Source organism: Bos grunniens, chromosome 28 (assembly GCF_055505025.1).
Source record: "Bos grunniens cultivar Pamir isolate PY7600 chromosome 28, Bosgru_T2T1.0, whole genome shotgun sequence".
Lineage (NCBI taxonomy): Eukaryota > Metazoa > Chordata > Mammalia > Artiodactyla > Bovidae > Bos > Bos grunniens.
The window spans coordinates 28,244,428-28,270,796 of NC_141192.1; the positions used below are offsets into that span (position 1 = coordinate 28,244,428).

At 40.8% G+C, this 26,369-nt stretch overlaps 1 protein-coding gene across 2 annotated transcripts in view; it reads right to left on the minus strand.

Moving 5' to 3' along the window:
* Nucleotides 1-26,369, minus strand: part of ARID5B (AT-rich interaction domain 5B) — a 192,343-nt gene that overhangs the window by 94,170 nt on the left and 71,804 nt on the right. The window contains exon 4 of one of the 2 annotated variants that reach the window (XM_086382290.1): nucleotides 5,729-5,959. The exons of the other annotated variant lie outside the window; for it this stretch is intronic. Coding sequence (XP_086238416.1) covers nucleotides 5,729-5,959 — 231 coding nt within the window. The remainder of the gene's footprint in view (nucleotides 1-5,728; nucleotides 5,960-26,369) is intronic. 2 annotated transcript variants of the gene reach the window in all.

Below are 26,369 nucleotides of genomic sequence, written 5' to 3' on the forward strand. Positions count from 1 at the left end.
GCCTCGCACATGTGAAGTCAATCTATGTGATAGTAATGTAAACACTGTGCATTACAAACTGGTGGACATTTATTGTTCTTACAGGTAAAACAGACAATATGTTTGCATGTGTGTGTTTCTTCTACAGTGGAGACAATAACACACCATAAATGAAAGTATGTGTTTTACCAAAGGATCATCAAATTATAAAAACAGGTAAGAGCAAGGTAGGGGGCTGTCAGAGAATGCACTATGCTATTAGATTCTAACAGGACAGTGGGGCCAGGAATTTTAGAGATTTTGATGGGAAAAAAAATGCCATTCGTAATGTCACTTTCCCCTCATCGTTATTATAAGCTCATTTCCTCATCGCATGTGCAATACAACCAGTTTTCTTAATGCTTTCATGTGGAGTCCATTGCTTTAGCTTTAAAAATAGCCAATTCTCTTTTGCTAAGAAAACAGCATATTGCCTTTAAGAGCATTGTAACTGACAAGATGGAAGAATGAGGCAGGATGTCTAGGCTGAAGCTTTTCTATCACCTGCCATTAATATGATTCAATTTATGCTTGTGTCATAGGTTTAGACACTGTGCTGCACTGTGAGCAAAGAAGGGACTTGAATAAAATACAGTGAAGAAAGCAGATGGTATGCTATCAAAACCCTTCAAGCCTAAAATAACCTTTCCCAAGTAAGGAGAATAGTTAATTAAAACCAGGATATATTTACTCTATTCTGAATATCTCAATGTAAATAAAAATCAAAATGACACCTGTAACGTGGGACTAAATGATGAAAATTTCATCTATTCTATTTTTCTTTAATAGTTTCTAATCAAACTTTTCATTAAACAGCTTCATAAAATTCCACAGAGAATTTATTTACAGGGACTCATTGTAGATTTAAAAGCCTTACTTTTATTGTTCAATTAAATTTGTTATTCAGTGGACGACATTAAAACAATAGAGACGGTGGAAGGGGAGGAGAGGTGTCTAGCCAGTTGGGCAAGGCTGTCACATGAGCAAAGTCCATTTTCGGAGATGGACCTGGGGAATGTGAATACGCGGGGAGGCTCCCAGAAGCAATGCGGGGGCAACTCTGCTCAAGAAAGCAAGCCCAGTTCCCTTGCAAAGCCACGGACGAGGTTTGTCCCAGCCCAGGTCCTCTGACTCACATTCATGTCCCACTGGCAGAGAGGTCACCGGGCCACTTATAAAAACCACCTGGAGGGCACAGACTCGGGAGAGTGATGACTGTGGGCAAACACATCTAAGAGAGACCAACAGCCGACCTAGGGTGAAGACGGTCATTCCTAATGGTATTGGAATGTGAATTTTACATGATCTAGGCATTGCCAAAACTTTTCTAATACCCTTTCTCCCTATTCGTATTTTTTAAAAGTTTTCATTGGAGTAGAGTTGATTTACAACCTTGCGTTAGTTTCAGGCGCACAGCACAGTGGATCACTTTTACGTATACATATATCCACTCTTTTTTAAAAAAGACTTTTCCTACATAAGTCAGTACAGAGTATTGAGGAGAGTTTCCTGGGCTACACAGCAGGTTCTTATAAGTTATCAGTGCATATGCCTATCCCAATCTCCCAAGTTATTCCTCCCCAACTAATCTCTATTTTTAGAAACCAGATCCAGCCCTGCTTTTTCCACGAGGTTTTTCCCGACCCCTCACCACGATGACTATCTTCTCCAGCCAGGCCACCTCCTCCACACCCCCGCTCACTGCGAAATGCCTCCTGCACTCGCTTTCTGCAGCATTCATCCAATACTTCATCCCTGACTTTCCTCTAACATTAGTTAACTTTTCAGTTGTGTTAATCCTGTCTTCCCCAATTAGGTTTTAAATCCTCAAAATGAGTGAGGACTGCCTTTTACTTATCTTTTGAAACCCCTCTCTCACCCCCACTCTGTAACCCCATTTAATAGCAGAGAGCAAAAAATATATTAGTTAATAAAATAAACATTATTTAATCCTAGGAAAGCAGACACTGTCCTTTTGAGAAGGGCCTTGGAGGTATTTTATGGCAATTTATGAATTTCATGTGTCAAAGGTGTAGCTGCTAAATGCTATAAACTCTTTGCCATCAGCTCCACCATTCATCCACCTGGTGATATGGCTAATAAAATTTGATTTTTACAGCCTAGGCATACTGTTACCTAAATTACATGTGACCAATTACTGAAGTCACCAAACGTGTGGTACAGAATATATACTGTGTAGAAAATTCATCTGTGGGCCCCCTGGCACTCGCGGTAATCTGACAGAAGTGTCTCAGTCATCTGGCAGTGTTTAATATTAGGAACATTTGTTTAATGCCAGTCACTAATTAAATTTATGTTCTTCCACCAACTGTTAGTTGGTTGGAGAAACCCAACCCCACGTTTTAACAAACCCTTTAACCCATGCTGATTTCAAATAGCACCGGTTGGAGGTTTAAAGGAATTTCTCTGGAAATAAAGATGTATGACCAGAAGTAGAAAGTGAAGGAGGGATGTTGGTGAAGGTTTTTGAAATCAGGTCAGAATAAGTTTTTTGGGGGTTTTTTTTTGTTCTCTTACTAAAACTAAAATGAAATCCTATAAGAAGTACCAAATATTTGAAGTACAAACTACAAAAATACTAATATTCTAATTTTTAGACTAGTCATCGAGAAGCTCTTTAACAAAGGTACCTTTATTCCAAAAGAAAGCTTCCACTTTAAGAGACTGGGGAAGAAAAAGCAGCATTACCAGAAGAAAGTTCAGGAAAACATTTAAAAGTCAGATGCTTGTGTTTGTGAGAACATTTAAAACTAATTTAGTAACTCTTAACAACCATTGTGATCACTGTTAAATTGGAACTTCTATTACCAATTCTAGATGCAACAGCTTTGAAACTCAATGACTAATAACTCTTAATTTAGCCAAAAAGGTTAAAACATTTTTTCATTATATTACATTGTGAAACTCTAATTCTGAATACACTTAAATTAGGGAAAGCATTCTTTCAGTTCTATTTTGCGTCAAGAATTTAGAGACCTCTTGAGCAGCAAGCAGGATGGAGGGTTTGGGAGTAGGGGCTAGAAAAGGAAAAACTCAAAAAAGTATTGAAAAGGGAAGATTTATAAATGCTGAACTGAAAAGAGTATTTTTTTTAAATGTATTGGATACATCCAACTACTTGAATAAAAAAGGTTATTTCAATATTATGAATGACAAGGAAATCTTCCTGGAAAAAGGAAAAAATAACTTGCATAATCACTATTACTCTCTTACAGACTGATAAGCCAGAGTTGTAGAAGGCATCTGAACAAGACAGTTTGTAACCCCAAAAAAGTCATGTCTAATAAACTTAGGTCCCCTTCTGCTCTTTCTTTCTCTCCTTCTTGGATCCAGATAAGCCATCTGGTCACCCTCACCCTCCTCTGCCCACCACTCCTACTTACAACATCCCACCTGCCCCTGCTCCAGGGCTGCTGGTGTCACAAATAACCAGCCTAGAGAGGTCACCGTGGAGTCCCCAGTCCACGGCAAGGCCTGTGACGACTGAGAAGAATAATCTGAATCTGCATAATTCGCAAAACAAGGCATCCCTGGAAAAACATTACCCAACAGAATCAAGGAATGCTCCTGCTCAAAGGGCTCTTGTGCTCTCTAGGCCGCAGGTCTCCACCCCTTCTGCACCCAGGTCCCAATGAAGGAGTCAGTGTGGCTCAGTTATCACCCTGCTTGCTCTATGGTGGTGATTCCCAGGGAAGGGACAGGGTGAGGTGGGGGGTGTTCTTGCCTCGATAAGTATAGGAACTTCCAGGTGACATGTGTACTATGATGATGCACCCCCAGAATATTCTGATATCCCTGCCCAGCCTATCGAGAACCTCTGATACGATCCAATATCTTCAAGGAAGATTTGAGAAAGTGAAGATTTGAGAGATGTGATTTTATCTTGTCTCAAATCTTTCACGGCATCATGCAAGGTCTCCTCAACTGAGGATGTGCTATCTTCTCCTCCTTTCCTTCTATCTACAGAGAACTCATGACCAGTCAGCTAAACAGAGATGCAGACACAGATACATGTACACATATCCATCTTTGATGGGTATAGTGTATAAAGATATAATTGTCATTGTTTAGTCACTCTTTGTTGCGTCTGACTCTTTGCAACCCCATGGATTATAGCCCACCAGGCTCCTCTGTCCATGGGATTCTTCAGGCAAGAATACTGGAGTGGTTTGCCATTTCCTTCTCCGATACTACTTATACATGTAAGAAAATAGATGAAGAGTCAAGCAAAACCTACAAATTTGGTAATTTCTTACTCTCCAGATATTTTGAACACATCCAAGAAATTTAAACAGATAGGACAGCATATGATCTTAAAGAAGGGAACTAAATACAGTATTATGGAATAGTGAAATGAATTAAAACCAAGGCAATTGTTTTCTTGATGTTTTCAGCCTCTTAACTAAGACCTAAATAGTTTAATTCTATCAGCTTAATTGGAGAAGGAAATGGCCACCCACTCTAGTACTCTTGCCTGGAGAATCTCAGGGACGGGGGAGCCTGGTAGGCTGCTGTCTATGGGGTTGCACAGAGTCAGACACGACTAAAGTGACTTAGCAGCAGCAGCAGCACCTAAGACCTAAATAGTTTAATTCCATCAGCTAAATTGGAGAAGGCAATGGCAACCCACTCTAGTACTCTTGCCTGGAAAATCCCATGGACAGAGGAGCCTGGTAGGCTGCAGTCCATGGGGTTGCTAAGAGTAGGACACAACTCAGTGACTTCACTTTCACTTTTCACTTTCACGTGGAGAAGGAAATGGCAACCCACTCCAGTGTTCTTGCCTGGAGAATCCCAGGGACGGGGGAGCCTGGTGGCTGCCATCTATGGTGTCGCACAGTCGGACACAACTGAAGCGACTTAGCAGCAGTAGCAGCAGTTAAATTTAACCCAAGTTAACTTTTAATTTTTTAAAATTTAGTTTACAATCTTTTATTCATACCAAGTCTTTGAAACTGATGTGATTTTTACATATACAGCTCATAGGAATTCAAAATTCAGGGGCATAGGGACCTATTACATATCTATCTACCTTATAGTAATGACGTGGTTAAAATGGTGTATTCTTTTTACACTAGTGTATTTTTATAGTTCTTTATGGTGGCACTAGTAACAAAGAACCCATCTGCCAATGCAGGAGACATAAGAGATGCAGGTTTGATCCCTGGGTCACAAAGATCTCCTGGAGGAAGGCATGGCAACCCACTCCATTATTCTTGCCTGGAGAATCCCATGGACAGAGGAACCTGGAGGACTCTGGTCCATAGGGTCACAAACAGTTGGACATGACTGAAATGACTTAGCACGCATGCATACCATGGAAAAGGGAGTGATCAGTTAAATTTAATACAATCAGTATCTGAAGAGCCAAAGCCTTTTAAGAAACAACTAGCATAAAAGCTTCCTATCCTATAAGTCTAATTTCAAGGTCGACCAAGCAATTTCAGACTCTGTCTTGAACAACAAATTCTAAATAATAATCCTGTGCCCTGGGAAACAGAGGCTGCCAAGGAGGCAGTGACGTCTTATTGCGGCAATCACTGGGGGAAGACGGGGGTGGGGGCGGCACACCAGGCTTGTGAAAGTCAGCCCCGTTCCCCACCACTGCTCCTAACAAGAACTGAAAACAACCAGTCACACACGCACAAGTTTCATGTAGGATAAAAAAATAATTATCATGAAGACTCACCAAATTCATCGCATATGCTCTCATTTTCTATGAGAGTCGGGTGGTCGAAGGTGTCCCGACAGTACAGGATCTGAGGGTTCTTGCTGACCACTGCGATGCCCCCCAGGGCTAACGCAAACTGGTCCGTGAGAATGGAAGACGGCTTGTCCTGGATGCGCTTCAGCATGGAGCGGTAGCGGCAGTACTGGGGGTAGCTGAGAACGATCACGTTCGTTTCTTCCTCGTCCTCCCCTAGACAATCGAGAAAACACTTCCGTTACTTTCTTCCCTCCAACAAACAACTGTGGCAGCCATGGCCTCATTTCAATGCTCACCTCTGGTTTTGTATTAAAAATATAGTCTTCAGCAACATTCTTGTATTGGTTCATCTTTAGTCTCAGTCCCATTACTCATGCAGCTCCATGAAAAAGCCTCAGGTACCAATAAAGAAAGAAAGAGTTGGATCCATAACCCCATAGACAGACTGAAGAATGTTTAGGTCCCTGGCAAGCAGCAGAACCAGAAAACTGTTTTGAAAGAATCTGATGTGCATAAATATATTTTATTTATAATTAATATCATTATTTTATCCACAGGAAAATTCAGAATTTTATTGAGCTTCTTTGTATTTCTTTCCACAGTTTCGTGTTGCTTTTATTTTGGATTATATAATCTTTCAGTGCTTGAAGCCTGTCTAAAGGCCATCTGGCCCAAGAGAGATATCCATGGGTCTCCAGAACATCATCACCTGCTCTGCTGGTTGTTAGTGCTGTTCAATGAATATATCTTGCTCCCTTTATGGTCCTGTGGAAAGACCACCCATTGAAGACAAGTGGCCATGTGACTGGTTATGGCCAGTGAAATATGGCAGAAGTGGGTGGCACCTTTAAGAGCCAGAGTGCAACTAACCATACTGTCTCCCTCCCTTTGTTCTGGACATCTGTAATGGTTCAGATAGTGGCTACTCAGCCAGTTTTGGTCTTGAGTGAGGATAACATGGAATAAAGCACCTGGTTGGTCCTAAATGGATGTACAACATAAACACTTGTTGTTTCAAATGGAGTATGATTTAGAGGTTGTTTTGTAGTGTGATCTATCTCAGTGTGATTGATACATCCACCTTCTCCACCCTCCCCCGGACCCATACCCCCTATCTTCTAATGTTCCTCAAATCCATCTGGTAACTTGGCACAATTCAGAGAACCACACAGAGAGGACTCCCCAAGCATCCTTGTGAGAGCTCCATCAGAACCAACTTAACTCAGGAGAACATTTCAGCAACTTTAATGAAGCTCCCTCTTATAACAATCTTAATGCTTATTTGCATGCCACCATATTTACAAAAACTAGATTCTGCATGGATTAATCCTTCTTTCATCTTAAGCTTGAGAAATGGCAACCTCCTCCTCCCCTTTGGTATCCTGCCACCTGCACAATGTCAAGCTGAATTGGGGCTCCATGACACAGTTTGCCATCACTCTCTGTAACCACACCATCAGGGCGTGTGCAAGCAATTCCCAGATATGTCACTTGCTTATCCAAAGGGAAAACACTCAATATTTCGAGCCTTTACCATGCTGCAGGGAATTGCACAAAACAGTTGTTCAGGATACCAACATTATCATGGCCATCTGGCAACCAGTGGGAGACGAATGAGGAAGGACAGAACATAATGATGGAGCATAACCAGTACCAATGGAAGGTGTGCATGTGACCCTTTCAGATAGGAGGCCAATACCCAGATGTATTTCTAATTATGTTCACTTAGTTCCTCAGGCTGGAGGCTTCTTCCAGAATGGAGATGTTTAGCTGCTTTCAAGATGACATCTTTTAACAGTTTATGTTGCTTAGACTCCTGCCTGGTTTGTGGGTAGCCACTTCATCAGCTGGCACACTTAATTAAATGGAAATACGTTTACACTGAAGCCAAGTCCCCAATGAAAAATAATTTGAAGATGCTGATACATGTCCCAAGGCATGCCCACTTGAGATTTCTACAGTAGCCCAAGACACTGGCTCAAATTTGTGCTTTCTATAAAGTGAAAAAAAGTGTTAGTGAAAATATTTACAAAAACATCATCAGAATTCCAGAGTGTCTGAGTACTATTTGAAGAAGCAGCCTCAATTACATTATTGCACTCTATTTGTCCAAGATGACCAAGATTTGTCCAAGATCATCCAAGATGACAGTCAGGGAGTATACCCAGGAACCCCCAGGATTTATTTCAGCATGCTCAGCCCCTAACACCATCTCTGGTACACAGTAAATACCATAACAGTGCCTGTTGGTCTCACTTCTGCGATGGGAGTGGTGTGTGTGTGTGGTGGTGGGGGGCAGCGCTGTACTAGTGTCTTTACACGTTCTTGAAATGGAGAAAGTCATACTTCTAAGGTTGAACAATGGGGGAAAAATGCATGTTTCAGAGTCGGTTTTATAGCAGAAGATGTCACCTGGACTCTTGGGACCACTTCACTTCCTTCCTTCATTCTCCATGAGGATGCCATCTCTAGGTTCTTAATTATCTCTTCTGGATGAAATCAGTCCCTGGCTATACTCTGTGCTTAGAAATGACTTTTTTTTTTTTTTTTAATTCCCTCATCCTTGAAACATTTGTCTCTATTTCTTCACACAGTCTATAAAACACTAAACAAACCTTGAGTCCTTTTCTTTCTATTGGAAGAAGAAAAAAGCAAATTTCCTCTGATCCCAAGTCATGGAAATACATGCTATGAACGATGTCCATTCATTCTGGAGACAGCATCTCTAAGAATGTTCTGGGACTGCCCATATCAGAATCACACAGGAGAATGCAGGAAGGCAGAGAACCTTAAGAACCTCTGATTCAGAATCTCTAAGGCAGTGGCCCAGGAATTTATTATATCTCTGACAAGTTCCCAGATAGTTCATGTACACTAAAATGTGAAAACACCACCTGAGTTCAGCTTTTTTGCATAGACTTACAATGATTTACTCAGTTGGGTTTTGATCTTTCTCTCCACACACACATACACACACATATATATATTTTCCTATTTTCAGGTTACGTTTCTGTCCAAAACCCCACTGTTCCTGAAACAATATGGGACCAAATTCCCCTCTCTTTGCCACTTACTAACATTTTTATACTTTACTAACATCAGGTATCACAGAAGACAGTGAATGTAAAAAACCACTCTTAAACAAAAATACGAGGAACTGCTTTCCTGCTTAGAAAGCAGAGCAAAAATATTACTGCAATGGCTGGTGCTAACAATAAAACATTAAAATTTACAAAGGCCTTTCACACAACATATCTTTGTTGCTGTTTCTCACAACAACGCTATTAGTACCATGCCACCTTGTTAATATTCCCTTAGGATGGGAAAGTCCAGATTCAGACTCTCAAGTGACTACTCTAGGAGCTCAAGGAACTAGAAAGTGATAGAGATGAGATTATAACTCAACTTTTTAACTTCAAGCTTGATGAGCTTTTCATTATGACAAAATGTCAATAAAAATAACATTATCCTTAGGGTAATATCTTGATTTCTTTTCCTATATGGGTGTGGCTGAAGTGAATTGTCTTTCCTTTGACATATTGTTGTTGTTGAAGGGATTTAACTAATTTACAACATTAGGAGTGAGGATGGTGGTCTTTGATCAAATGACATAGGAGACGTCTGTTTCATCCACAACTGTGGAATTCAGCCTGTTCTAAGTTAGAATTCTTCTACTCCGGTTAAGTTAGTGTTATTGTGGAATACCTCAATTCCCATTGTAACAATTTAACAATATTGACACACCTTCATGTTTATCAACTTTTTACTTTCTATCTATGTGATAGGAAATCAAGCCAACTCTTAGGTTGTGCAAGCCTAGAATCCCTACCCCTGGCTGAGAGGTTAGCACAGCTGGGACCTGGCCTTATGTGGTAGTGGTTACTGATTAAAAAAAAAAAAATTCATTATAATTTTGTTGTATATGAACAGAACCATCTATTTGGAGCAGAATTTCAGCATTGTTTGGACAGGGGCAAATTTCCAAGCTTAAAATGCGATGTTCCCAGAGGAGCTGCCTTTAATATTTACAAAAAGCAGAGGAAGCCCATGAGACCCTGAGGACTCCTGTGCAGAGGTGAACAAGCATTCTAGGTGAGAGTCAAGATAAGATCCAGTGTAAAGGTGAGATCTGGAAGAACCAACAATTCATCTAGGTCAAAGTTTCACTGAGTGAAAATACGCTGAGTCTCTTCTTTGTGGTTTAGGCAGAGGTTTCATGAACTGAAGAAACTTTTTTTTCCAAGGCAAAGTGTGGTCACTTTACTATGAAAGATGAATATAAAACTATGGGTTCGGAAGTGCTTTCCAAGTCCAAAATTCTATGATCCTATAACTGCCTCCTAAGCCTTCGCATTAAATTAACTTCTTCCTGACACAGCTACAAAAAAGTAAATTGTTCAACAGCTGTCATATTTTATTTTGCCCTAGTACACTAAGAAACAAATAAAGCCAAACAATCCTTTCAAGAATTCTTCTTTAAATTCCTCAGTTACTTCCTATGTCCTATGCATTTCATACCCACATAAACAAACACTCCTATACAAAGTTACGCGTGAAATTGACAATCAGGCTGACAATAAGGCTGTGTAGGGCATTCCCCCTTTCCAATTCATAATAGGTCTAGCAGATAAATCTAAGAATGAATAAAGAGTGGATAAATTGCACATTTGTTTAGCAAAAGACAAACAAAGTGTTCCTGGAACAAAGATTATCTTTCAGCCACACCCACAGAGGGAAAGAAATCAAAGTATTACCCTAAGGAATCCTTCTCTAACACACACTAGTTGGCTGCAGTTGGTTGGGTTATATATACATTATTTGATTTCTGTCAACAGAAAATAACCAGCAATAAATTAATGGTACCAAAGACTGAAATTTCAAACCATAATTATGATATTCTATTAAAATGTCATCCCATTCCTCAAGTACCCCCTCCACCAAAAAAAAAAAAGTGAGTGAGTATGCTTATGAGTATGCCTATTTTAAAATGAAATATTCAAAGGCAATGAGTCCCCAAATGACTCAACCTCATTTCAACTTCAATGAAAAGAACTTTGCCTATTAAAAGTTAATACCTGAAAGTACACTGCTTGTAATGCTCAACAAAAATTACTCTAATCCTGCACTTATATCATAATTACACGTTTTGTTAACCTCCCTCAATGTCAATTTTTCACTTATTTATATATTTTCAAAGTCCAAAACAGAATTCCACTGAGAAACTATAATTATAACGTGAGACTCCACCCAAGCTTTTCAAACAGTAACTGTATACCATTGCTTTAATCCTCAGCATTGGGCTGGGGGTGGGAAGAGGGTGGGGGGAGAGGGTAAGAGCCCGCATTCATTCTGAATAGCGTGTTGCTCAAGTCGTCTTTGTAAAAAGAGAGATGCATGAAATAGCAAACACAATGAATTAATGGAGCATTGACTTTCAAATATCCATAATGCTATTTTTTAAAATAGATAATGGTGGCCAAATGCACAGAAGGCTGAAAACATAAATTCCGGAGGAGAAATTTGCTTTTATCTCTTACACAACAATTTAGAAATGTAACTTTCTTTTTCATTTTAGGGGGAGGAGAGAAGGCTTGTTTCGGAAACATCACACTGGTATGCTTACTGAAAACCACTATAATCTACTTCTAACATCACAGTAAGCTTAAAAAAAAAAAAAAAAAGCTTAAAAAACCCTCGCACCAGGATTTTATAGAGCCTGGTGGAAAAAGTATGCATGTTCCTTCCTGCACCTAATTACCTCAAGTGAAAAATCTGCCAAGTATTTTGCCCTTTAGTTCTCTTAATCGTATTAGGGCAAATGCATTTGGATGCCAATAGAAACAAACATTTAAAGATTTTCACTTAAAAGATTCCAAATATGTATGAAGGTTATGTTTGAGACACAATGTCCCTAGTCCTTCAAGGATAATATACAGTGTTCTTTTTTTTTTGTTCCCCAAGCAAATATGAATTTGCTCATGTTATAAAACTTGATGTCTAGTTTTCAGACAATTTAAGTAAAATAAATGTCAATATGAGAGGCTCTTACAAAGATTTATGTTTCTTTCTGTTACTTTATTACATTAGGCATTCCTTTCTCAAAGCTTTATACTTTTCACTGTGCTCCTAGCAACAACCAACGGCAAAGCATCAACTTTATACACCTGGCACTGTTCCAATTCTTACTGCTATTGACAATTATATTGAAGTTTCCACTTAATTGCTGCTCTGTTGTGACACTGAATATTTGTCATAATTAGGCATTTCCTATTTTCCATCCATTCATTTTTGATTATTACTGAAAATGAAAATTTTTTTTATTCCAGAAAATCTAAGCATGAAAATTCTACAGATAAGAGTAGCTACAGCTGTTACTATCATTACCAACATTGTAACATGCAGAAAAAAAAAAAAAAAGGCATATAATTTCTCGGAAGGTAATTTTCCTTTCAGTCTAAGTGCTCTTATTCATCTTACAGTTACTCAATGATTTCCTGTTCTAATTACAGGACATTATACAGAAAGACATTTGTAAAGGGAAAATGCAGCAGTGCCTATGACTAAATAGCCTGAATTGGTTGAAAGTGTTTAAAATTCAAAGCTGTACGTCAACTTTATCAATTTCTGATTACAACCTGTATAAATGTGTAATGTGTCCCTACATCTCTCATAAGGCAGTCAACTTAGTACCCAAACTTACTGCACATCAAAGGGGAAAATGCAGTTACAGTTAAACTGATGTTGAAGAGTTGGGGTGGGGAAAGATCAGGCTTTTTTTTTTTTTTTTCCCTCATCAAAGCTGTTAAATTGGAGGCATGCCAAGACAAGGAGTGGAAAATATTAATGATAAAAATAAATTAAATGCCTGATTAAAAGGGAGAGAGAACAAGATTCCATCCGGAATAGAAATGAAAATGCCACAAACTATTTCATAAAAACAGACTGTGACGTAAATTGCACATCAGTATTGCACTGTTGTGGTTATTTTGAGAAATGGTTTGTACTGTAAGTCAGCTGGTGCTGCCCCACCCTTAATGGTTTTGTAATTCTCTACACAGCAAGCAAGTGGGGCAGCCCTCAGATCCAGATCGCTAAGACAGAAAACAGACCTAGCCAAACAGAACTGACAATAAAAAGATAATGTCCTTTTAACATAACAGAACAAGAAGATTGGCTTTATTAACTAAAAAAAAAAAAACTATTTTAAATGGTCCCCAGCTTGCCATTTGTTTTGATAAATGGAAAGACAGATCTTCCCAGGACAGGCAACAAAAACATCACTTTAGAACTTATAAAATGTGGGAAAATATGCCAGTTCAGGGTTGCAAACAGAACAAAGAATATTTCAAATGTAAAAACCCAGGGTTTTAACCAGCTGTTTCCAAAAGCAAACCACTTCAAATGGACGGCCACACAAATATAAAAATATGTGTTAATATGTTAATATCAGCTTTTGCCCTACGACTACTTCATCACCCAAAAAAGAAAACAACAGAAAGCTAAACTAAAACCAAGCACGCCATCATTTCGAGGAACAAATGAACCCACTGGGAGGCAAAGCCAGCCTCCACCACCAAGCATCCACCAAGCAGTCACTGAATTCTAAGCCACATTTAAAAGCCACATTAGATTTCTTCTTGAGAATTATGCATGTGATACCCACATGGTTCATCTCAGACATTTAAAGGTCACACAAGACAGGGATTATGCAGCAGGTGTATCTACTGGTGAGATCACATGCCTAGACAGACCCGTAGGTAAAAGTGGTGACCACATCTGGGGTGTAATTCTAAGGGACCTGACCTGCCTTGACCTGCCTCCTGTTCACAGGGTTAACTGTTTATCTACAAGTCAACTATTCATTCTTAGTGAGTTTCAGTGTCTGAACAAGAGAATATAAAGAGCCCAGGAGACCACATAGGACCCAGAGCTTGGACAGAATTTCTCCTACTCTAAAATTGTGCCAAAAGTTTTCTCAGAGATTAATTTATGCATTTATTTATTTACTAGTGACCCAAGTAAGGCTATTGTATTGGATTGGAACTTAGTTTAAATCAACCCTCTCTTGGTTTACAGGAAGCTACTTTTAAGATTCAGTTAGCCCCTCTGGTTACCATGACCAAGTTGCTATAAGAGAGGGAAACCAGACCATCATTAGCACAATTGGTCTTAAAAAAAATAGCTACACAACTTTTTATTTTTCAGTGTTTAGTTTATGTCTGCTGTCATTGCAAGAACCATAATACCATTACTACAGCTGCCTTGTAAGCCTTTGACATTGGAGAGATCCTCCTGAACCCCCCAAACTTATGAATAAACCTAACTAAAGTGAGATGCTGGACAGATCAATAGCTAAATGATTTAACTTCCGCACATTAGGCTTTTAGCATGTAAGATGTGAATTTGTGCCTTAACAAAATGACTAATGACTATTTGTCATGACTTTCACGTACATGATTATTTCACAAGTAGTCAACACTGATCAGGCTAAATCTCATCATTTCCCACATGGTTTATATCTGGGGGGAAAAGCCTGTGTATGCAGCACTAATCCTAAAGGAAATCAGTCCTGAATATTCTTTGGAAGGACTGATGCTGAAGCTGAAACTCTAATACTTTGGCCACCTGATGTGAAGAACTGACTCATTGGAAAAGACCCTGATGCTGGGAAAGACGGAGGCAGGAGAAGGGGACAACAGAGGATGAGATGGTTGGATGGCGACACTGACTCAATGAACATGCATTTGAATAAGCTCTGGAAGCTGGTGATGGACAACGAAGCCTGGTGTGCTGCCATCCATGCGGCTGCAAAGAGTCAGACACGACTGAGCAACTGAACCGAACTGAACTCACGAAGCACTAAATACCAAAAAGGGTAAATTGATTAATGTTGATTACCTAACGCCTAGCATCTTGAAGCCCCATTCTATACATATATACATACATACACATGTGTATGTGTGTGTTTATATATACTTTATAACAGAACATATATCTGGAAAAATAACATCACAGTATGGCTGCTGCTGCTAAGTCACCTCAGTCGTGTCTGACTCTGTGTGACTCCATAGACGGCAGCCCACCAGGCTCCCCCGTCCCTGGGATTCTCCAAGCAAGAACACTGGAGTGGGTTGCCATTTCCTTCTCCAATGCATGAAAGTGAAAAGTGAAAGGGAAGTCACTCAGTCGTGTCCAACTCTTCACGACTCCATGGACTGTGGCCTACCAGGCTCCTCCGTCCATGGGATTTTCCAGGCAAGAGTACTGGAGTGGGATGCCATCACCTTCTCCACACAGTATGGCTAGTTTCATTAAAACTCTGTGGTCATTAAACATAATAAAATCAAATAACATTTAAGATCTTGCAAAGATGCTTCTGTTAGAGTCAGTGAAAATAAGAAAGGTATGAAATAATATGCTCAACCTCTTGTCTTTTGCTTAATAGCATTATTGAAATAGAATTCACATAACAAATAATTCATTCATTTAAAATGTACAAGCTCTCAGTATATTTAATTTTGCATCTATCACTATAAATAAATTTATAACATTTTCATTTTCCCAAAAGAGCCCCTGTATCCCCTCATTCCACATCTCTTTGCCCCTCATCAATTCTAGGCAACTACTAACCTACTTTCTACCTCTATAAATTTGCCTATTCTGGACATTTAATATAAATGGATTCACGCAATATGTAGTTCTTTATAACAGCTCCTATCACTTAGCATAATGCTTTCAAGGTTCATACATATTGTAGAGCATATCACTATTTCAAGGCTTCCCAGGTAAAGAATCTGCCTGCAGTGCAGATGTGAGTTCAATTCCTGGGTTGGGAAGATCCCCTGGAGAAGGAAATGGCAACCTAGTCCAATATTTTTGCCTGGGAAATCCCATGGACAGAGGAATCTGGTGGGTTACAGGCCTTGGGTTGCAAAAGAGTGGGACACAACTGAGCGACTAAACAACAATCAGCATTTCATTTCCTTTTATTGTTAATAATATCCCATCGTATGGATATACCACATTTTATTTATCCATTCCATCAAGTAATGAGACATCTGGATTATCTCCACTCTTTGGCTATTCAGGATAATGCCGCTACCAACATTTGTGTAAAAGTTTTCATGTGGGTATATGTTTTCATTTCTCTTGTGTATGTATACCTAGGATAAAATTGATGGGTTATATGGCAATTCTACATTTGCCCTTTTAAAGAACTGCCAGACTGTTTTCCAGTATGGCTATACCATTTTACATTCTCTTCAGCAGTGTATGAGGCTTCTGATATGTCCACACCTTTTCTAGCACTTGCTATTATTTGTCATTATTTGTCTTTTTGACAGCCATCCTATAAGGTGTGAAGAGATATCCCATGTTGTCTTGTCTAATGCCTAAAAATCATTAACAGTGGGTACACCTAGATTGTGACATTATCTGGGATTCTTATTTTCTTTGTTCGTCTGCATTTTTACTGTGCAACTTTTTTTTTTTAATAAGTGGACATCTGGCAAAGTGTGTTAGTCGCTCAGTTGTATCTGACTCTTTGCGACCCCATAGACTGTAGCCTGCCAGGCTCCTCTGTCCATGGAATTCTCCAGGCAAGAATACTAGAGTGGGTAGCCATTCCCTTCTCCAGGGGATCTTCTGAACCCCAGGTCTCCTGCATTGCAGGCAGATTCTTTACCATCTGAGCCACCAGGGAAGCCCAGGAACATCTGGCAACTTTATATGGAATTTCAAGAGATCTCAAGCAGTTAATCTTAAGAAAGAACAAAACTGGAGGACTTACACAGTCCTATTTCAAAACTGACTACAAAGCTACAGTAATCAAAGCAGTGTGGTACTGGCGTAAGGCTCAAATGTGATCCAACAGAATAAAGAATCCAGAAATAAACTTTCAAACCTTTGGGCAGGGTGCCAAGACTACTCAATGGGAAAAGACAGTTTTTTCAACAAATGGTGTGAGTGAAAACTAAGTACTGATAGGAAAAGAATGCATTTGACCCTTACCTCACACCACATACAAAAACTAACTCAAAATTTATCAAAGACTCACATTTAAGGGTTACGACTACAAAACACAGGAGGAAATCTTCATTACCTTGGATTTCACAATGGTTTCTGAAGCATAACACCAAAAGTGTAGGCAACAAGAACAAAAAATAAACTGGACTTCTTCAAAATGTAAAACTTTTGTGTACCAAAGGACACTATCAAGAAAGTGAAAAGACAACCCATAGAACAGGAGAAAATGTTTGCAAATCATATAGTAAATGAAGGATTAACATACAGAAAACAAATAGCTCTTAAAACAACAAAAAGAGAAACAACTCCATTTAAAAAGACTTGAATAGATATTTCTCCAAAGAAGTTATACAAACGGCACATGAAAAATTACTCAATATCATTAGTCACTAGCAAAATGTAAAATGAAACCACAGACACTACTTCACACCTACCAGTAATACTATTATTACTTAAAATAGAAACAAAAACAATAAACTCCAAATGCTGGTGAGGATGTTGAAAAACTGGACCTCTGATACTTTGCCGGTGAAAATGTAAAATGGTATAGCTACAGTGAAAAACCATTGGGAAGTTCCTTAAAAAGTTACATATTGAATGATCTTAGGACCTAGTAATTCCACTCCTAGGTATATATTCCAAAGAACTAAAAACAAGAACTCAAACAGATACCTGGACATCAACATTAACAGCAGCATGAATTACGAGAGCCGAAAAGTAGAAACTCAAGTGTTCAACAACAGATAAACAAAACAGTGTGGTTATGCATGCAATGAGTATTATTTAGCCATAAAAAGGAATGAAGTTCTGATACACGCAACAATGAATGAATTTTGAAAACATTATGCTAAGTAAAATAAGCCAGACAAAGGCAAGATAATGTATGATTCTATTTTATATGAAGTATCTAGAATAGGCCAATTCTGACAGAGGGTAGAATAGACGTTTCCAGGGGCTGGGGCTAGGGCCAGAGGCAGGGGATGGGGAGTTACTGCTTAGTGGGTACAGAGTTTCTGTTTAGGATGATGAAAAAGCTGGAAATAGATAGTGGTAATGGTTGTCCAACACGAGGAATGCACTTGGTGTCACCGAATTTTACATTTAAAAATGGTTACAGTGGTAAATATGCATACATTTTATGCAGTTTTTTTAAAAAGGAGGACTACCTGGCAAGGGTTATATTTTCTTCCTGGATGCACTCTTCACTGCTTCTTGAAAGGAAAAGAGGTGTCTCTCCAACCAGTAACTAAACTATCAACTCCTGGAGGGCACAGTCAGTGCCCTAATTTCTTGTTATCCCTCCTAGATCTTTGAAGGGCCACTGGAAAATGCCAACTGTCTATAGAGAGCATTGCAGTTAACATCTGAATGTCTTGTCAACAAGTAAGAGCTGCCATATGTCATTAATTCACTCTGAGCTCTGGACCCGCAGCTCTTCCCAAAAGGCTGGAAGAACCTAGAGAGTTATCCTCCCAACAGTGCTGCACCCACTGCCCTTTAGATGATGGGGCCTGAGTTTAAGCGGTCATCTCATTCTTTGACTTTTTAAGAAATAACTTCACCCCGAGGGGTGTGTGGACCACCCTCAAAGAGCTGAGCCATCTCCACACAGCTGCACTGACCTCTAGGAGTTCACATCCTCAGGTGACAAGAAACACCTGGATTGCACTGTTTCCTCGTAAATCATCATAGGCCTTCTGGAGTGGCTTAATGAGGAGAGTAAAATGCCTTTGTCCTACCACTGCTGCTGCTGCTGCTAAGTCGCTTCAGTCGTGTCGGACTCTGTGAGACCCCATAGACGGCAGCCCACCAGGCTCCCCGTCCCTGGGATTCTCCAGGCAAGAACAGTGGAGTGGGTTGCCATTTCCTTCTTCAATGCATGAAAGTGAAAAGTGAAAGTGAAGTCGCTCAGTCATGTCTGACTGTTAGTGACCCCATGGACTGCAGCCCACCAGGCTCCTCTGTCCATGGGATTTTCCAGGCAAGAGTACTGGAGTGGGGTGCCATTGCCTTCTGCATCTCCTACCACTGGCTCATCTTAAATCAGAGGTCTTCAAACTGGTGAACCCCTGGACCCAGAGGGTCCAGGGAAGCTTTCCTAGGAGAATCTACACAGGTATGGGACACATGTTCAAGACACGTTTCACCCCCTACTCCATTCATTTCCCAACAGTGAGCCTGCACTCAACACAGCCAACCTCCTTTTCCATCTACTATGCCGTCTTATGACCACTGAAGAGACCAATCAAAATACTGGTTTTGGAGAAGCCTACTTTATTGATATATTAAAGGACAGTAAACTATAGGTTTTGATCTTTCCCCCCTTTTCATATAGTTCCATTAAAGGAGAAGCTTGGCAGTAGAAATAGAGTACTTTGGCCTGCATTAAGATGCTCTGAATTCAGAAAAGCCAGAGCAATAAAGGTTAATGATGCTGATCCCTTTAAAATATAGCTGGAATGTTCTACAAGGCTACCAGATTTTTAAAAATAATCTAGATAAAAACCTAAGGATAAAAACTTACATGATTTATATCAGAACTGTTGTACTTTAAATAAACATAGATTTCAATATTTGATTTTATCAAATGATATATAATATTTATTCTAATCATAGTCAATCACCATCTTATTCCATCCCATATCATGTTTAACACTGTCTTTGCCTGTTAACAAAAAATTCATTCAAATTTATGATAAAAAATGTTAAATGCCTACTCAAAATTGAGAAAAGACATATATATGATTTTTGAAAGCTCTTTCAGAGCAGCACTGTTCAACAGCAACATTGTGAGCCAAATATGTAATTAAACATTAAAAGGTAATAAAGCAGGTGAAATTAATTTTGATCTATTTTATCTCTTTTAGCACTAGTCTTTTACTATTAAAAGTAATAATTCAATGAATATTTTGTCTCCCCGTTTTATTGATATAATTGGTGTATAACAATTTAGGCTATACAACATAACAAATATATATATATATATAGTGAGAACACTTTGTCTTATGTCATAGTGTAAATTCAAGTTTTTTTTAGGATACATTTTAAAAATTAGTTTATCTAACTCAATACATCAAAACCAGTATTTCAACATGAGCAATGCAAAGAATTACTAATGAGATATTTTACATCATTTTTTCAAACTAAGTTTTAAAAATCTATATTTTACATTTGCAGCATCTCAATTAGGAGAAGTCACATTTCGGGAGCTAGCTCGTGGCTATCATATTGGACGGCAGAGCTTTAGAGAGTCCACCAGGAAGGAAACCTAAAGACCGCTATGTCAGACACCTTGGACCTAAAAAAGCAGCTGGGACGACTGGCCTATTCTGGGTACTTGGCACAACCCCCACAGTGCCTTTCAGTCCTGGACTCTAGGATCCCACCATCTTAAGAAAAAAAAGGATCAGAAACCCAACTGGGAGAAGAGAACAAAACAGGAAGAAAAGCCTTATTGTGACTGTTACTTCATTGTTCTAATAACCAAAACCCCAATGAAGGCCAGAGATAGCAAGCAACTCTGTGTCATTATTTTAATAGAGATCCTCACTTGCCACCCTTCGTTTTCGGTGAATGATAAAAAGCAAATCAAAGTGAAAAAACATTAAAGCTTCAACTATAAAACCCAGCGAGAGCCCTCTCCTCTGGGTTCCATCTATTCTCCTGCTGACGAGCTACAAGTTCCCCAGCACCATGTCCACAGACTGTCGTTCTGCATCTTGTCACAGTACCAGGAGAACACTGGTTGTTCAGAATGTGTATATTTCTTATCTTTTTTTCATCCTAGTGTGCACAATACAAAAATTAGTTTAACATCTGAAAGAATGAAATACTTCTAAAACCTAATGGAAACTGAAGCTGCTATTCCATCTCACAGCAATGCAGTCATATAAAAACTCCGGCACCTTCTAACGTGCTCTCAGCAGCACACTGAGGGGGAACATCATTGCAAGGCACTGATGTGGGTATGCTCTGCTTTACTTCCTTTTGTACAGGGTTAGTAGTGAGCATGCCAATGTGACTTCAGGAAGAAGAATCTGGTTTATTCACATTTCCCATAATACTTGTCATCTACTGAAAATCATTTCCACTGCAAATGTCTTCCTTTCCCTGAGTTCTAATATCCAAACCTACTTCCCTTTTCTCATAAAAGACACAATAAACAGATCGCTGGTGACTAATATATTAATTCCAGTAATAATTCTGTGGTTTCATACATGAGTTACTGGTCCTACGGATCCCTGTTCTGGACACCTGTTAGATGTTTCTGTGATATGGTTTATGACAGAGTTGCTGCTACTGCTAAGTCACTTCCGTCGTGTCCAACTCTGTGTGACCCCATAGATGGCAGCCCACCAGGCTCCCCTGTCCCTGGGATTCTCCAGGCAAGAACACTGGAGTGGGTTGCCATTTCCTTCTCCAATGCATGAAAGTGAAAAGTGAAAGTGAAGTCGCTCAGTTGTGTCCGACCCTCAGCGACCCCATGGACTGCAGCCTACCAGGCTCCTCCATCCATGGGATTTTCCAGGCAAGAGTAATGGAGTGGGGTGCCATTGCCTTCTCCAATGGACTGCCAAATCTAGCCTGAAGCCAGTTTTTGTAAATAAAGTTTTATTGCAATACAGTCATGCCTATTCATTGATATGCTGTTCTCATGCTATAGCGGGGGATTTGAGTAGCAGAAGAGACCTTACAGCCCATCAGTCTGAAATACTTACTCTTTGTCTCTGTGAACCTCTGCTCTGGATAATGGATGATTGTTTCCAGAAACTTGTTATCTTGGATCACTGACATCACCTTAGTTCCTAAGGTACAGTTACTCTGACACTACACTGATCTTATTTGTTCATGTTGGGCTCCTCTTTCTAGTCCATGGGATCTTTGGAGGTCAGGAAATGGGTAGAAGTTCTACCCATTCTACCGTGTCCTAACGTCACAGATAAGTGAAGCACATGGTAGGCTTCCAATTCATGTTCATTTCAATTAATGTTTCAAACTAGTGTTTTCTGGTTATTCACCATTTGGCGTCCCCTGCTGCTGCTGCTGCTAAGTCCCTTCAGTCGTGTCCAACTCTGTGTGACCCCAGAGACATCAGCCCACCAGGCTCTCCTGCCCCTGGGATTCTCCAGGCAAGAACACTGGAGTGGGTTGCCATTTCCTTCTCCAATGCATGAAAGTGAAAAAGTGAAAGTGAAGTCGCTTAGTCGTGTCCGACTCTTAGAGACCCCATGGACTGCAGCCCACCAGGCTCCTCCATCCATGGGATTTTCCAGGCAAGAGTACCAGAGTGGGGTGCCACTGCCTTCTCCTTGGCGTCCCCTACTTGATGCTAAAGCTGAAACTCCAGTACTTTGGCCACCTCATGCAAAGAGTTGACTCATTGGAAAAGACTCTGATGCTGGGAGGGATTGGGGGCAGGAGGAGAAGGGGACGACAGAGGATGAGATGGTTGGATGGCATCACTGACTCGATGGACGTGAGTCTGAGTGGACTCCGGGAGTTGGTGATGGACAGGGAGGCCTGGTGTGCTGCGATTCATGGGGTTGCAAAGAGTCGGACACGACTGAGCGACTGAACTGAACTGAACTTATACCCTACTGCCAGATTCATTTCCCAGTCCCTCTGTCTTGCTGTGTGACCTCTGAAGGTTGTATCACAGGTCTCCCTCGCACCCTGGCTTTTGCTTAGTTGAGCAGATAGAAGACACAGCAGGGGATCAGGTGGAGAAAAAGAGAGAAGTTGGGCTATTTCTCCCCTGCTGCCCTCCTCCTCAGCACCAGTTCTGGCTGTGGCTTCAGGCCCACACCATGGCAGGTCCCTCGTGATTCCCACTTCCACCAAAACCCCTCTTGATTCCTCTGTATAGCCCCTGGGTACCTCAACTGTCCCTCTTGGTTCTTTCTGCCCTAACCACACCTCCATAAATCTTCTCAATTAACATCTCTCCAACTGAATCCTCAGAGGAAATCTGTTTTTCCCTTAACCTCGAGAGAGATTCCTCCATGGTTCTCATTTGGCAAGTGGTAGGATGTTCCCATAGAGAAGGGAAAGGCTACCCACTCCAGTATCCTTGCCTAGAGAACCCCATGGACAGAGAAGCCTGGTGGGCTAGAGTCCATAGGGTCACAAAGCAATTTAGCTTTAGGTCAAGATTGAAGCAATTTAGCACACACAGGATGTCCCCATTCTCAGAGGTTAAATGAAACCCAAGAAAGGACATGTGTCCTGTGAGTGACTGCATTAGAATCACTGAGGGGTGTGTTAAAATAAAGATTCCTGGGGCCCCCCTCCTGCCATGCTGAACAAGGATGCCTGAGCTGTGTCTCTGTATCTGGGCTTTGTAACAGCTACTCTGTGGTTGTCACACCCCTATTGAAACAGATGAAGACACTCAGGTGTTGGGGCAGGATGGAAATATGAAACAGAAAATCAATTTGAAGCAATTATAGTGTACCTGAAAAGTCCTGAAGTCAAGTGTATAAATACAGAACTATTAAGCTGAAAAGGAGGTGAGAGTTCACTATCAGAAGGTCACAGGGATTGGTAATGTTTACCATGGGAATTAACCCACTTCTCTTGATAACACAGGTTTCCCAGGCAGCACATTGGTAAAAGAATCCATCTGCCAATGCAGGAGATGCAAGAGACACCTGTTTGATCCCTGGGTGGGGAAGATCCCGGAATGGCTACCCAATCTAGTATTTTTGCCTGGAGAATTCCATGGACAGAGAAGCCTGGCAGGCCATAATCCATGGGGTCGCAAAGAGTCTGACACTACTGAGTAACTGAGTACATGCGTACACACACTTGGTAACACAAGTTAAGCCCTTTAAAGGCTACATGTTTCAAAATCACAAATTCCATAAGACTGGCTTCAACAGCGTACCTACTCATGGGTACAGGAATGGCAGTGGGCAGAAAGATCAATTGCTCGGAAAGTTTAGAAACCATGAACCCGTAAGTTCAATCATTTGTAGAATTCAGCAAGGTAGAGGGTGTGAAAGACAGAGTAGCAGGGCAAGATGTTTACTGACTACTAAAGATATGATCTAGGAAATGAGAAATGACGACCTCTCAGAGACTTGGTTCCTAATCTGGAAAATGGGCATAAAAATAGTGCTTCCCAGGAGGACAGATCGAGTTGAAAGATTAAAAAGTATTGAAGTTAGGTACTTCCCTGGTGGTCCAGTGTGAAGACTCAGTGCTCCCAATGCTGGAGGCCCGGGTTTGATCCCTGATCAGTTCAGTTCAGTTGCTCAGTCATGTCTGACTCTTTGTGACCCCATGAATCGCAGCACGCCAGTCCTCCCTGTCCATCACTAACTCCTGGAGTTCACCCAGACTCACGTCCATCGAGTCAGTGATGCCATCCAGCCATCTCATCCTCTGTCGTCCCTTTCTCCTCCTGCCCTCAATCCCTCCCAGCATCAGAGTCTTTTCCAATGAGTCAACTCTTCGCATGAGGTGGCCAAAGTACTGGAGTCTCAGCCTTAGCATCATTCCTTCCAAAGAAATCTCAGGGCTGATCTGCTTCAGAATGGACTGGTTGGATCCAACCCTTGCAGTCCAAGGGACTCTCAAGAGTCTCCTCCAAAAAGAAGGAGTCTTCTCCCTGATCAGGGAACTATTATAGATCCCACATACCACAACTAAAGAGTTTGCATGCCACAACTAAGACCCAATGCAGCCAAATACATAAGTAAATATATATTTTTAAATATTGACTCTAGTGTACACTCTATAGATAATCACTATTACTAGTGAAAGTCGCTCAGTTGTGTCCAAGTCTTTGTGACCCCATGGACTATACAGTCCTTGGAATTCTCCAGACCAGAATACTGGAGTGGGTAGCCTTTCCCTTCTCCAGGGGATCTTCCCAACCCAGGGATTGAACTGGGGTCTCCCACATTGCAGGCAGATTCTTTACCAGCTGAGCTACAAGGGAAGCCCAAGAATACTAAAGTGGGTAGACTATCCCTTCTCCAGCAGATCTTCCTGGCCCAGGAAATCGAACCAGGTTCTCCTGCATTGCAGGCCGATTCTCTACCACCTGAACTATCAGGAAAGTTGCAAATCATCCCCTCAAATATTCCAAAGATCACTAGCTTATGGGGAGAAAAGGGAGCACATTATCAAAAGTTTTATGGAAAAAGGGGTACCATAGTGTGAAAAACATTGAATTTAACACAATTCCATAGACAGTCTCCTCAGGACATTTGACAAGCTAAAGGGCATTTTAGCCAACAGGAGGAATTAAACTCCCTCTGCTGAATTTATTTTACCATGAAATCCTCTCTCACCTGCTTCCTTTCCTCCTTGCCAACACTACTCCCCCTCACTCCCCGCCTCCTTTTTTTTTTGGTCATTCATGGCTCCTCCCAACAGGCTAGTGTTTCTCTGATCACATTTTGGGGACAGGGTGGGAGTATGCACCCAAACGTTGATCATGGTAATCCCTCAAGCCCTCTTGCACACACAGCCTGCTTAATGCTGTGTAATTACAAATAGTTTATCATGCATAGTGTAGTCACTCATTTGTATAACACTTCAGAATTTATAACACCCCTTCACACGCTTAGATTCGCTTAATCCTCCCAGAACCCCCCTGGAAGTCCATATGGATACCCCTGTTTTATACAAGAGAACAGAAACACAACGAGGCAAATAACTCGCCCAAGGCCACCCACCTAACAGCAGGAATAGGTCATCAAGCATTAAGGGTCACTCCATCCCCATCACACTCCACCTGCCTTCTGCTTGGCCCCCAGCCTCTGAGAAGGGTTACGGCAGATTCATGAGAATCTGAGAGAAGCTCTGAGACTGTCCAGTGGGGCTGATAACCTTGAAAATCCTTGTGATTTTCTGAACAAATGAGAAGCACACTTCTCATGTCAGGTTGTACTATTCAAGTAGTCTTTCCAGTCTCATGTCTCCAGGCTCAAAACAATCCCCCAAGGAAGCCTGATTTTGCCTTATTTGGAAGATAATCTTGGAAAGAGACTGCTGTTGTATAAAACACCCTTCATTGGCGCACTTCTCCACTTTTAACCCCTCAGCGAGTAAACTATTTAGGCTCAGTGAATCCCACGGCACTATTTCTCTCTATAATTCTCTCACTATATTCTCCTCTCCTGTTTGGATCCCCAGACCAAGACCCACAAACCATCCAACCCTCATCACACACATGGCTCACAACTGCACCCTCTGCAACCTGGAAAAGAAGCATTCAACACTGAAACGGCCATCCATCCACTGACTGATCAGACTCCACTTCCTATGGATTAGGAGGAGATAATGGAGGAGGACAGAGATCAACGACCCGATGGTCCTGCCCTCAAGGGTGTGCGGCCTAGTCTACCGGGCGGCAGGCATGTGAGCAAATGCACCAGTAAGCGCTCTGACAAGTCACGGCAGAGGAGGCACATTGATGGCCAAAGGAGCATCGAGAAGGGCTTCTGGGGACTTCCCTGCTGGTCTAGCAGCTAAGACTCTGCACTCCCAACACAGGGGACCTGAGTTCAATCCCTGGCCAGTGAACTAGATCCCATAAGCCAAATAAACAAACATTAAATTTTTTAAGTTTTACTTAGAAATGAAA